The following is a 12,259-nucleotide window of genomic DNA, read 5'->3' as shown; positions in this document are numbered from 1 at the left end:
GTAAAGTGTGTGTGTGTGTGTGTGTGAGAGAGAGAGAGAGGTGGACTGGCGATACAATTTTGCAACATGGACTAACATTGGCTACAAGATTGAGTGGACCACGAATTTGATGTGGACGGTGGACAGCGGTTCCCTTTGACCGTAGCTATACACTGATTTTCTAATGCATGAATTATTGTTTGTCGTCAGCACAGGGCATCATCATGGGTTATTTTTTTTTTACCAATGAGTCGCACCAATGAGTCGCTTGTAGTAAAATCGTCGTCTCCCCACAATGCCTCTTACTAGGTCAAAGTTAATAGGTAGCCGCGACTGGCTGTGCCGATTTGGATACGTTTAGCGCGCAGAACACAGACAAAGTGTTTGAAGAAAGGGAACCAATATTTAGCCTATAGATTAAGGTAAGCGTATCTTTATATTAAACTGAATGACAACTGATTAAACGGGCCGTTTCTAATATAGGCTACTTCCATCAACTCATCACATAGAGAATGCTGAGCAAATGGTTCATAGGAGACGCGCCCTGCCTGTGTGCGGTTAAAGCCATAGCCTGCCCTACGATATAGAATTGAACTTTGTCTCGAGGTTAACACGGTGTCGGTCCCTACTACCTCATTGTGCAAAGGTCGGAAAAGTAATCCTATAATAGGATAAGCGCTATTATTTGTGTTTACTTTGATGCTCGATATAGGTTTCTAAGACTTGTTCTCGTAAGGAAAGGGGTAAGTTAAACGCTGTGTAGCCATATTTGAAGATATCAACTGAATTAGAAAACGTAGTATTTTGTCGACATGCTATCATCCTTATTAGTGTTCTTATTCTAAGCCGATTCTGACATTGAAGATCGAGGAAAAGAAAACAATCAACATAGAGGGGAAATAAAGCAATCAATTGTAATGGTTTTTACCTTTATTAATTCAGAATAAGGCCTATGGAAACCCATAGGCTAACAACAGACCTGACAATGCTATATCGTTTTGGGAAAAGATAGACAGTTGTTTTTCCATTAACCATACCACCATAATAGATTATAGCCTATGTATAACGCATAATTTTAATTTTTAACTCAACTTTAATTCATGCGGTTTGATAGGTACTCTACTAATCTTTAAGATGAACTTCGCTCTGGAGACGCTACAGGTGCTGGCCTTGTCCATATATTATAACTTGGAGGCACTTGTAAAACTCTTCATCCCTTCGCGGAAGAAGAGCGTTGCGGGAGAAACTATCCTCATCACAGGGGCGGGTAGCGGCATCGGCAGGCTGATGGCGCTTGAGTTCGCCTCCATGGGCGTAACGCTGGTGCTGTGGGACATTAGCCAGGATGGCAACAAGGAAACGGTTCGACTGGTGAAGCAAAAGGGCGCGGCCAGAGTCCACTCATACATCTGTGACTGCAGCAACAAGGCAGAGGTGTACTCAGTGGCTGACCAGGTGGGTTTTATGCCACCTGGTCAGGTATATGGTCTATATACCTGGCCAGGTATGGATGTTATCACCCATGTTCTACCACTTTCCTACAGCAGGTAATAATTTGAAGGTCTGTAGTATTTTTGACAGGCTACAGTACCGTATTTTTCAAAACATACTGTACACTGATCTTCGAAGTTGTAATTTGAGCTGTTGCAAATACACCGCACTGCAAAGCTCCTTCCCGGAAAGCATGCAAATGTATTTGAGAGGGAAGATATTTACATAAATAATTGATCAACCCAATGTCTATTATAAGGTACAGCAACTCAAAGGGCCTTCATGCTTTGGGAACAAATGTTGAAAGACTCCCACACATTCCATGTCTGCTCTGTTCAGGTCCACCTCATGATTACAGCTCAGATCCCACAATATTCACATACTGTGATCCAGTGCATAGGTATTGGTTAGATACTGGAGATCACAGTCATACTCTGCTACACTCTCAGAAAAAAGGGTTCCAAAGGAGTTTTTTTGTGGAGGGATAGGGTTATACCTAGAACCTTTAACATCCTAAGAACCGTTTTTGGAAGAAGGGGATCTTTGATGACTCTTTGACGGGCAAGAAAGGTTATACAGTTGTTGGAAGTTTACATACACTTCAGCCAAATACATTTAAACTCAGTTTTTCACAATTCCTGAAATGTCATCCAAGTAAATATTCCCTGTCTTTGGTCAGTTAGGATCACCACTTTATTTTAACAATGTGACATGTCAGAATAATAGTAGAGAGAATTATCTATTTCAGGTTTTATTTCTTTCATCACATTTCCAGTGGATCGGAAGTTTACATACACTCAATTAGTATTTGGTAGCATTGCCTTTAAATTGTTTAACTTGGATCAAATTTCGGGTAGCCTTCCTCAAGCTTCCCACAATAAGTTGGGTGAATTTTGGCCCATTCCTCCTGACAGAGCTGATGTAACTGAGTCAGGTTTGTAGGCCTTCTTGCTCGCACGCAATTTTTCAGTTCTGCCCAGAAATGTTCTATGGGATTGAGGTCAGGGCTTTGTGATGGCCACTCCAAGACCTTGACTTTGTTGTCCTTAAGCCATTTTGCCACAACTTTGGAAGTATGCTTGGGGTTATTGTCCATTTGGAAGACCCATTTGTGACCAAGCTTTAACTTCCTGACTGGTGTCTTGAGATGTTGCTTCAATATATCCACATCATTTTCCTTGTTAATGATGCCATCTATTTTGTGAAGTGCACCAGTCCCTCCTGCAGCAAAGCACCCCCACAACATGATGCTGCCACCCCTGTGCTTCACAGTTGGGATGGTGTTCTTCGGCTTGCAAGCCGTTATGGCTATGTGTGGCTTTTTTATGGCGGTTTTGGAGCAGTGGCTTCTTCCTTACTGAGCAGCATTTCAGCTTATGTTGATATAGGACTCGTTTTACTGTGGATATAGATACATTTTGTACAAGCATCTTCACAAGGTACTTTGCTGTTGTTCTGGGATTGATTTGCACTTTTCGTCACCAAAGTACGTTCATCTCTAGGAGACAGGACGCGTCTCCTTCCTGAGCGGTATGACGGCTGTGTGGTCCCATGGTGTTTATGCTTGCGTACTATTGTTTGTACAGATGAACGTGGTACCTTCAGGCGTTTGGAAATTGCTCCCAAGGATGAACCAGACTTGTGGAGGTTTACAATTTTCTTTCTGAGGTCTTGGCTGATTTCTTTTGATTTTCCCATGATGTCAAGCAAAGAGGCACTGAGTTTGAAGGTAGGCCTTGAAATACATCCACAAGTACACCTACAATTGACTCAAATGATGTCAATTAGCCTATCAGAAGCTTATAAAGCCAATACATAATATTTTCTGGAATTTTCCAAGCTGTTTAAAGGCACAGTCAACTTACTGTATGTAAACTTCTGACCCACTGGAATTGTGATACTGTGAAATATAAGTGAAATAATCTGTCTGTTAACAATTGTTGTAAAAATGACTTGTGTCATGCACAAAGTAGATGTCCTAACCGACTTGCCAAAACTATAGTTTGTTAACAAGACATTTGTGGAGTGGTTGAAAAACAAGTTTTAATGACTCCAGCCTAAGTGTATGTAAACTTCCGACTTCAACTATACATACAACCATATATAATTTTTCCCAGCATGCTCTATTGCAGGGATATTTTCAGAATTGTTTGTTTTACTGTCATATCTGTGTTTTTGCATGTACATTACTTGGTTGATAAATGGTATGCTACACAAAGATAAATAACATACCGTTTTCTATAATCCAATCTGTTAGTAATTGGATGTATTTCATTACTGAGATGGTTGTTCCAGTTTGGATAATTGAGGTAGTCTCAATATTCAATCTTCCCTACCTTGGTAGTCATTCTGAATGCAGGTTGCAGGTGATTAACAATTCCACAATTGGTTATCCTAACTCTGGCTGGATTGCAATAGGAATTACAGATCATTTTGCAAACCAGCATAATGTGATTTGCTGGCTGATGTTTCTAGTAAACCAGGAGATTCCTAACACCACTATATTAGGGTATAATTAGTCCCTCAAATAAAGGCCTTATGATATATGTAATGTATTGTCATAAATAATTACATTTTAAAGTATAATAAGGCTGGTGGAACCATTCATAGATAATTCTAGGAAGAACCCTCCAAAGATAAAATGTTTCTCGGCAGAACCCTTCACAGACGGTTCTAGGAAGAACCTTTAGATTATAAAATGGCTCTAGGTAGAACCATATGCAGGGGGTTCTTTGAAGTACCCTACATAGATAGGGCTCCTGAGTGGCACGGTGCTAGAGGCATCACCACAGACCCTGGTTCGATCATGGGCTGTATCACAACCGGCTGTGATTGGGAGTCCCATAGGGTGGTGCACAATTGGCCCAGCGTTGTCTGGGTTAGGGGAAGATTTGGCCGGAGTAGGTTGTCATTGTAAAATAAGAATTTGTTCTTAACGCACTTGCCTAGTTAAATAAAGCTTACATTAAAAAATCTATATTAAAAAAAGAACCCTCTGCAAAGGGTTCTACCCAGCACCAAAAAGGGTTCCCCTATGGGGACAAACCAAAGAACACTGTGTGGTTCTACTTAGCACCTTTTATTTCTCAGAGATTAATGGTAATATGTGTGATCTCTGTGTGGTAGATTTAGGCCCAGTTCCATTTATGTTCTTATCCTGTTACGTCTATACAGCATGCTATATTATGTGTTTATTGCCAGGTGAAAAGGGAAGTGGGAGACGTGACAATCTTGATAAACAATGCAGGCATTGTCACAGGGACGAAGTTCATGAATGCTCCCGACAGCCTGATTGAGAAGTCTATGGAGGTCAACTCCAATGCTCACTTCTGGGTGAGTTGGAATTTTATCATGAACATTTTGTTTTTTTCTGCGACAAGTCAAATCAAAATCAAATCAAATCTAATTTTATTTGTCAAATGCCTCGTATACAACAGGTGTAGACTAACAGTGAGATGTTTAAGGGTCCTTTTCCAACCATGCAGAGTTAAAGATAAGATATAAGAAATAGAAAATAGAAATAGTGACACGAGGAATAGATACACAGTGAATAATGAAAAACAATAACATGGCTATATACAGCGAGTACCAGTACCGAGTCGATATGCAGGGATACGAGGCTATTGAGGTAGCTATGTACATATTGGTAGGGGTAAAGTGACATAGATAATAGACTGAGCTGTAGCAACAGCGTATGTGGAGCAGTAGCAGCGTATGTGGTGTATGTGGTGTGTGTGTGTGTGTGTGTGTGTGTGTGTGTGTGTGTGTGTGTGTGTGTGTGTGTGTGTGTGTGTGTGTGTGTGTGTGTGTGTGTGTGTGTGTGTGTGTGTGTGTGTGTGTGTGTGTGGCGTCAGTATGCGTGTGTGCGCATTTTATGTGTGTGTTGGGGTGTCAGTGTAAGTGTGTGTGAGTGTGTGTGTGGTTATAGACCAGTGTGTGTGCATAGAGTCAGTGCAAGAGAGTTAGTTAAAAAAGGGCCAATGCAGGTAGTCCAGCGATGTACTGTGCCGTACTCACCACCCTCTGTAGCACCTTGCGGAATGGGTGCCTTGCAGTTGCCGTACCAAGCGGTGATGCAGCCAGTCAGAATTCTCAACCATGATCATCTGTTTTCCCCCAGACTTACAAGGCGTTTCTCCCTGCAATGATAGCCAGTAACCATGGTCACCTGGTGAGCATCGCAAGCTCTGCTGGACTGATTGGAGTCAATGGCCTGGCAGGTTAGATATACTCATCTCACTCACTACCCCTCTAAAGTGGGATATAAATATTTTACCCAACATCACTTAGTGTGAGTGTGAACACTCAGAGTAATGCATTCCCATTCCTCTAATCTCTGTCTGTGCTCAGATTACTGTGCCAGTAAGTTTGCGGCTGTGGGCTTTGCTGAGTCTGTGGCACTGGAGCTGCTAGCGACAAAGAAAAACGGAGTGAAGACCACTATCGTGTGTCCCTTCTTCATTAACACGGGGATGTTTGACGGCGCTGTCACCAAGTGGGTCCACCGTTCTGACACACACACACATACCCAGAACACATTTTGCTACCATAAGCTCTGTTAGAGGAAGTGCTGCGACTGTAGACATAATATGGAAATATGTACAATGTTGCACTGCGCTATGTGTAGTAGCAGTGTGTAGCTAAGCAATAAAATGCTTGCTCAGCTTCACTTTGCTAGGAGGTGAAATTCTACTTTGTAACTGTCTTGAGCAGTAAATGTATATGATTTAGACCAGGGAGTGGAAATACAATTAATGGCAGTATACCATGGTGTGTAGATGACCTTCAATTATTGTCTAGGCCGGGGCAACCTCGCCCTACTAGTTATGTGACACCACCATAGATGCCATGGAGCCAGCTCTACCTGGACTGCCTAGGGCCATGTCCTTAGATGTCGCTAGTGATCAAGGTCGTTTGAGTGGCGCGCGCGCATGTATGCGTGTGTTCGTGTGTGTGTGTGTGTGTGTGTGTGTGTGTGTGTGTGTGTGTGTGTGTGTGTGTGTGTGATGTCAGAATGAGTTACAAAAATGCCAGCGTCCCTCAGTCTTGCTCTTTGGGCCCTTCCATTTTCTCACTTTATTATTCATGCTGTTTGGTTCAGCTTTTTACTGGCCACAGAGCAGAGCAATGCCTACCACATCCTGTTACTCAGACACACACACACACACACACACACACACACACTGTCAAATTTCTGAACATAAATCAGGAACCAATCACGATGAGATTTGAATGAGATTGTGATGTTGAAAGTCCCCACACAAAAGTCCTGTTTTTATCAAGATGCTACAATGGTTTTTATTTGTTCTCCAAAGTTGACGGGTTTTATGTCTTTTAAGGAACAGACTGAAGGCAGAAACTGATTACAAAGTACAACGTTCATCGTGGCATAACATTTTGAAGGATTTGAAGTGAAATGTAAAAGGGGCTTAGACAATCAGTTTTGAAGGCGTCAGTGCATGCAGTGTGTTTTTAGATGTAGATTCACACTAGAGAGTGCCAGCCCATTACTTTGAACTGCTGATCAGTGAGAGAAATGATTTGTTTGGTTTTGGGTGCTTCCTACAGATGGCCCGTTCTCATGCCCATCCTGGAACCTGACTATGTGGCCAAAATGATCGTCCGTGCTATCCAAACTGACCAAGTGTACCTGTATATGCCTCGGATCCTCTACCTCATCCTCGCCCTCAAGAAGTAAGAACTGTACCAAACACTATGCAGGATTTACTAAATGGACCCCCGGGCCCTAGCCGCTACCTCCCCAGTCCCAGTTGTCTCTTAGGTTTAGATGTAATCAAACAGGTTTTCTATATCGTTGTTTACACAACCACAGCAGTCACGTGTCAAAAAAATTCAGCATCTACCTGTGGAGGGGGTCTACCTGCTACTAGTACCCAAAAGCATTCTGCATTTTTGTTCGACTACTGGGGTAAAACAAATACATTCCATTCTACTTGAAATATACTAATTGAGGACTCATAAAGAAAAGGGAAGGGAAAGGGGGATGTACAACTGAATGCATTCAACGGAAATGTGTCTTAAAAGTGTATTTATTTGTATTTATTAAGGCATTATTATGATCCACCCAACACTGACTTTCAAACCTTTGTACTCAGCAATGACCTAGATTGTTGACACAACAAAAATGTATGGAGAGGACGCAACAGATAAAACTGTTGACACTGTGGACTGAGAACAGTGGTGTAGTGAAGGGTAAACTCACGTTAACGCAGTTCACGCACCTTTTTTATTTTGGCAAGCGGATACCCAACTTTTGCGGCAAAAAATGCATTGAAAGTGTAGAGGTTACTTTACTCACCGGGCTCAATTCAACCAAATCCACATTGCAGTATTTTTACATCAAAATAGAAACATGGTGGTTAAATAAAACAGCAGAATGGTTTAGGGACCTATGTGTGCGCAGAAGCAGGAGTTGGGTCAATAAAGCCATTGCGTGCATAAACATTGTTGTTTGTCCCTCAACTGGACAGACACCAAGCAGATTGATCCGATACGAATGCAGATGAGCAAGCCTTCATTGTGTCAAATGGTGTGGGGGCTATAAGCAAAAGTGCAAATACTTCTATCACAGGGACTGAGATTGAGAGTGGAGTGAGAGAGATTGAGAGTGGAGTGAGAGAGATTGAGAGCTGGAACACGTTGTTTGTGGTGGTGCTTGTCTAAACACTAGAGATTGCTCTAGAGATCTGAGTGATTAATGCAGGCCTGCCACAGAGGATACTTGACCTGACAGCTGCCTAGGTGGAAAGGTGCGTGTGTAAACAAAGAGTGGAGAGAGGAGGTTGCGTGAGAGACTGAGTCGAAGGCGGGTAGCGGGCACAAAACGCACACGCAAACACACAAATAAGTGCACACACGCTTACAGTACACTCGACCGCACGCACATACAACTTTCCGACATGTACACGGACTCGCATACACCCACCCATGTGTACTTATTTCACACAATCAACAGGAACACGCTCGCAGAAACAAGATGACACACCACACGATTACATGTCAAAATAACTGTCTATGTAGCTCTAGCCATTATGTCATGTTTATTCAGTGTTTAAGGATGTGCTACGAATGCTTTGGATAGTAGTTCATGCTAATCATTCATATCAAACGCTATAAACATAGTCATTGGTTTCAGAGGCGGTAGGGAAAGGTCATAACACGTGAGTGATTACAACACAGCCTAGAACAGGAACTGAGAATGTAGACAGACATTTTCTCTACCGCAGACTGCTTCTCTGCTGTTAGATTGGGACAGAATTGAACTTTTTAGAGTTGAACTTTTTAGTGGGACTATGACCCCATTGCAAGAGGGGAATAATATTTCAACACACACCCCCACACACACTTGCTAATCTGAGCACACTGTTTTATCTAAGGATTCACTGACATTAATTCTAAACTGCATCTGGGCCCTTCAGTACCTTCACACAGGCGTAAAACTCCCACTCTTAATGGTGCATTTTTAAAGAAATCCTATTGCTAATTACCTACTGCAACTAATTTAATGAAAATGTATTCCTTGAATTTGATTGAAGTGCCAAAAATGCATAAATTGGAAAGATGATTAACTCACAAAAGAACCTGGATTCTAAGGTGGACATTTAGTCAGTTGGGCTTTAGCTGGGAAGCCCTCCATGAATGAGAGCACCTCAGAGAGAGAGAGAGGGAGAGAGAGGGAGATAGGAGAGAAAGAGAGAGATAGGAGAGAAAGAGAGAGAGCAAGATAGGAAAGAGAAGGAGAGAGATATAGGAGAGAGAGAGAGAGAGAGAGAGAGAGAGAGAGAGAGAGAGAGAGAGAGAGAGAGAGAGAGAGAGAGAGATGACTCACCTCCTATTCCTCCTGTATCAATTGTAATCAAGCTCTACTTCCGTATGGAAATCTGTATGGAAATCTGCACACTACCACAAAGCCTTTGATGGTTCCTATTGTAATTTTTTTTACGAAAAATGATTGTAAAAGTTAATGTGGTGCATGATCATATGGAGTCACTAGCATTTATGTCAGTCATAAAGACATTTTACGTTTGATTATTGATGTTTGAAGTGCAGCCGTTCTTCACAGAATGGCTTTACTGCACATATACATGACGTACAGTATATGTACATGACTATTCAATTATTTTGTTCAGTATTTATTGGGTTTTGTGCGTTTGGAGAAGAAGAAAAAATAGGTCAATAATTTACAGCTGCTGTTAAGTAGAATAAATAACCCCCGTCTCTTTTTATCACGTGTGTTCTCTTCTCACAGCATTTTGCCCACTAAGATGGGGCTCCTCTTGGGAGACTACATGGGGGCATTCAATTTCATGGATGCATTCAAAGGCCATGGGAAAAAGGACTGAAGCATTCAATAAGTGCTCAGGAGGGGAGGATCTCAATCCATTTCCCGCATGAAGTGCTGCAGTTTACAACCCTTTGTGAATCTAGACTACATTTTAATAAGCTTTTCTGACTTTTATAATGGAAGTAATATGCATGTCCTACATACCAGTGCCTAACTGCCTATACATGTACATATATGAAATTCACTGTAGAATTGAATTGTTAGTGCACAAATAATTATCGTCTATGAAGGATGTTTTAAAGAGCCATTGACAGTATGCAGAGATGATGCACTCATATGAAACTATGGTTACTAATTCTACCATAAATGTTGTTACCTCTTGTTTTACTACTGTGTGGGAATACAGTATGAGGTAAATGTCTGTTATTTTACGTCCAATGAGATTTCTCTCCTGAGAGTCACTTGAAATGTATTCATTTACAAAAGCTACTGCTTTAAAGTGGTTGTTGAATGATATCTTGCTTTTATGTATTTTAATTGAAGTATATGCATTGTTAGCCTTCATTATATTATAGTCTTCTTATGTAGCTTGTTCAAAAGTATCTGCATCAAAAATGTAGTTGGGCTATATATTGCCATGGTTATAAAGCTGCTAAGAAACTTTAATAATTGAATAATATGCCAAAGTATACTTTAAAGGTTGCTGATGTTTCAACTCGTTATGTGATAGTATGAAATGATGGACATATCATCATTATTCATTTACAGGTGCAGCCATGGGTATCTTTTCAGATAATCCCAATCGTATATCATGTCTTAATGATTGACCATGTATGCCTCATATTAATCTTTGCTTGCTGGAAAGTTAAATGTTTGGAAAGCTTTACAACTGTCTGATCGCATAATAAAATACATGATCTCAAATTAACATACATGGTTTATCTTCTTTATGCCATTGACTAAAAGTAGGACATCTGTTCAAAGTAATAGATTGGCACAGAGTAAGAGACATTCTTTGCTTGATTGCTTGTTTGATAATGAGTGCAACTCTTAATCGGTATTCTGAGAGCCACAATGTTGTAGTGCACATCTGCTGTGTGCAGGGGATTGTTGATTATAGGCATCATCTCAACATTTGCATGGAAAAACACACTCTAGGAATCTGCAGATCTGGTGGATCCTCACAGTCTGACAGTGGTCAGTCACCATTAAAACATTTAACAACCCTACTTATCATTCGCCGATTCGAGGGGAAAACAACATTGCTGTAGACCTCTATAGCCAGATTTGAGAAAGCAGGGTAATGTGTGGGTGGCTCCGTCAGTAAAGCAACAGCACCACCTCGTGTAAATGGCTCTGAAACACTAATGCGAAACAATAGCACTGGCATACAACCGACACTACATGACATGATACAAATTTGTCGGAATACAATACAACTGAAGCTTTTCAAATGTGTTTTATTGTATCAAGTCATAGGCTATTACCTTACATAATGCATGCACTTGAAACAATCAGTACAAAGTTAAGTATTTTCACCAATTAACCTGGTCCCAGATCTGCATGTGCCCTCACGAGTATGTGATTCAAAATACTAGCCAACTGAGATTCCAAGGGGTTTGGCTAACTGCATGTACTGTATGTGATGTTGTAAACACTGCGGCAGCATGGGTTATTGAATCAGAAATGACCCACTTTACTCCTGGTACTCATTTATTTAAACCTGCCCAACAGAGTCGACCTTTACATTGCAAGACTGTTTAGCATAACAGCGAATCAGATGTTGGCCAAAGCACATTTGGGACTCCCGAGTGGCGTAGCGGTCTAAGGCACTGCATCTCGGTGCTAGAGGCATCACTACAGACCCTGTTTTTAATTCCAGGCTGTATCATAGCCGGCTATGATTGGGAGTCCCATAGGGCAGCGCACAATTGGCCCAGCATCGTACGTGTTAGGGTTTAGCTGGGTAGGCCGTTATTGTAAATAAGAATTTGTTCTTAACTGACTTGCCTAGTTCAATAAATAAAAAACAATACAGATCTGCGATCAGGTTTGGTGCCAATGTTATGTTTTTTCTCAATCGTGTACAAGCAATTTTTGGATCCGTGTTGAAACGTATCATTAGCAGGTCAGCAGCGATCAAATGCATGTACTAACGTTATGATAATTTTATTGTCTTTGTACCTGACTTGCATATCATCGACCACCTTTTGCAAAACTTTAAATACAAATGTCATCAGCGAATACAAAATGAATTGTAGTCTCTATTTCAGAATATTAACAACAAAAAAAAATTCACCCGAAGAGAAATGTGTACAATTACGTTAACTGTTTCCGGCAATGAGTAAATACTACTGCACGGAATTCTAATTAAATCCCATCAATGTCATACCATGTACAATATCGGGAAATTTCTAAGTAATGGGGACTCACTTGTATGATTTTGTACAATATTGCTGACATGCAGAGTGAAGTTGGGTTACT

General features: G+C 41.1%; 1 protein-coding gene across 3 annotated transcripts; it reads left to right on the top strand.

The window, feature by feature from the left end:
• Window positions 1-10,703, top strand: sdr16c5b (short chain dehydrogenase/reductase family 16C, member 5b). 3 transcript variants are annotated; one of them, XM_021562808.3, is made up of 7 exons: window positions 1-401; window positions 1,094-1,434; window positions 4,672-4,803; window positions 5,591-5,690; window positions 5,821-5,965; window positions 7,039-7,164; window positions 9,740-10,703. In XM_021562808.3, the coding sequence occupies exons 2-7, from the start codon at window positions 1,114-1,116 to the stop codon at window positions 9,831-9,833; spliced, it is 918 nt and encodes a 305-aa protein (XP_021418483.1). In that variant the 5' UTR covers window positions 1-401; window positions 1,094-1,113; the 3' UTR covers window positions 9,834-10,703. The 3 variants fall into 3 exon arrangements, with proteins under 3 accessions (XP_021418483.1, XP_090055807.1, XP_021418482.1); XM_021562807.3 differs by having other exon boundaries at window positions 314-722; XM_090199681.1 differs by lacking the exon at window positions 1,094-1,434 and having other exon boundaries at window positions 51-401.
• Window positions 10,704-12,259: the final 1,556 nt, after the last annotated feature.

Source organism: Oncorhynchus mykiss, chromosome 15, assembly GCF_057628025.1.
Source record: "Oncorhynchus mykiss isolate SJ-2025 chromosome 15, ASM5762802v1, whole genome shotgun sequence".
Classification (NCBI taxonomy): Eukaryota; Metazoa; Chordata; class Actinopteri; order Salmoniformes; family Salmonidae; genus Oncorhynchus; species Oncorhynchus mykiss.
Note: the sequence above shows the minus strand (reverse complement) of the source record. Positions and strands in the feature narration are given on the sequence as shown.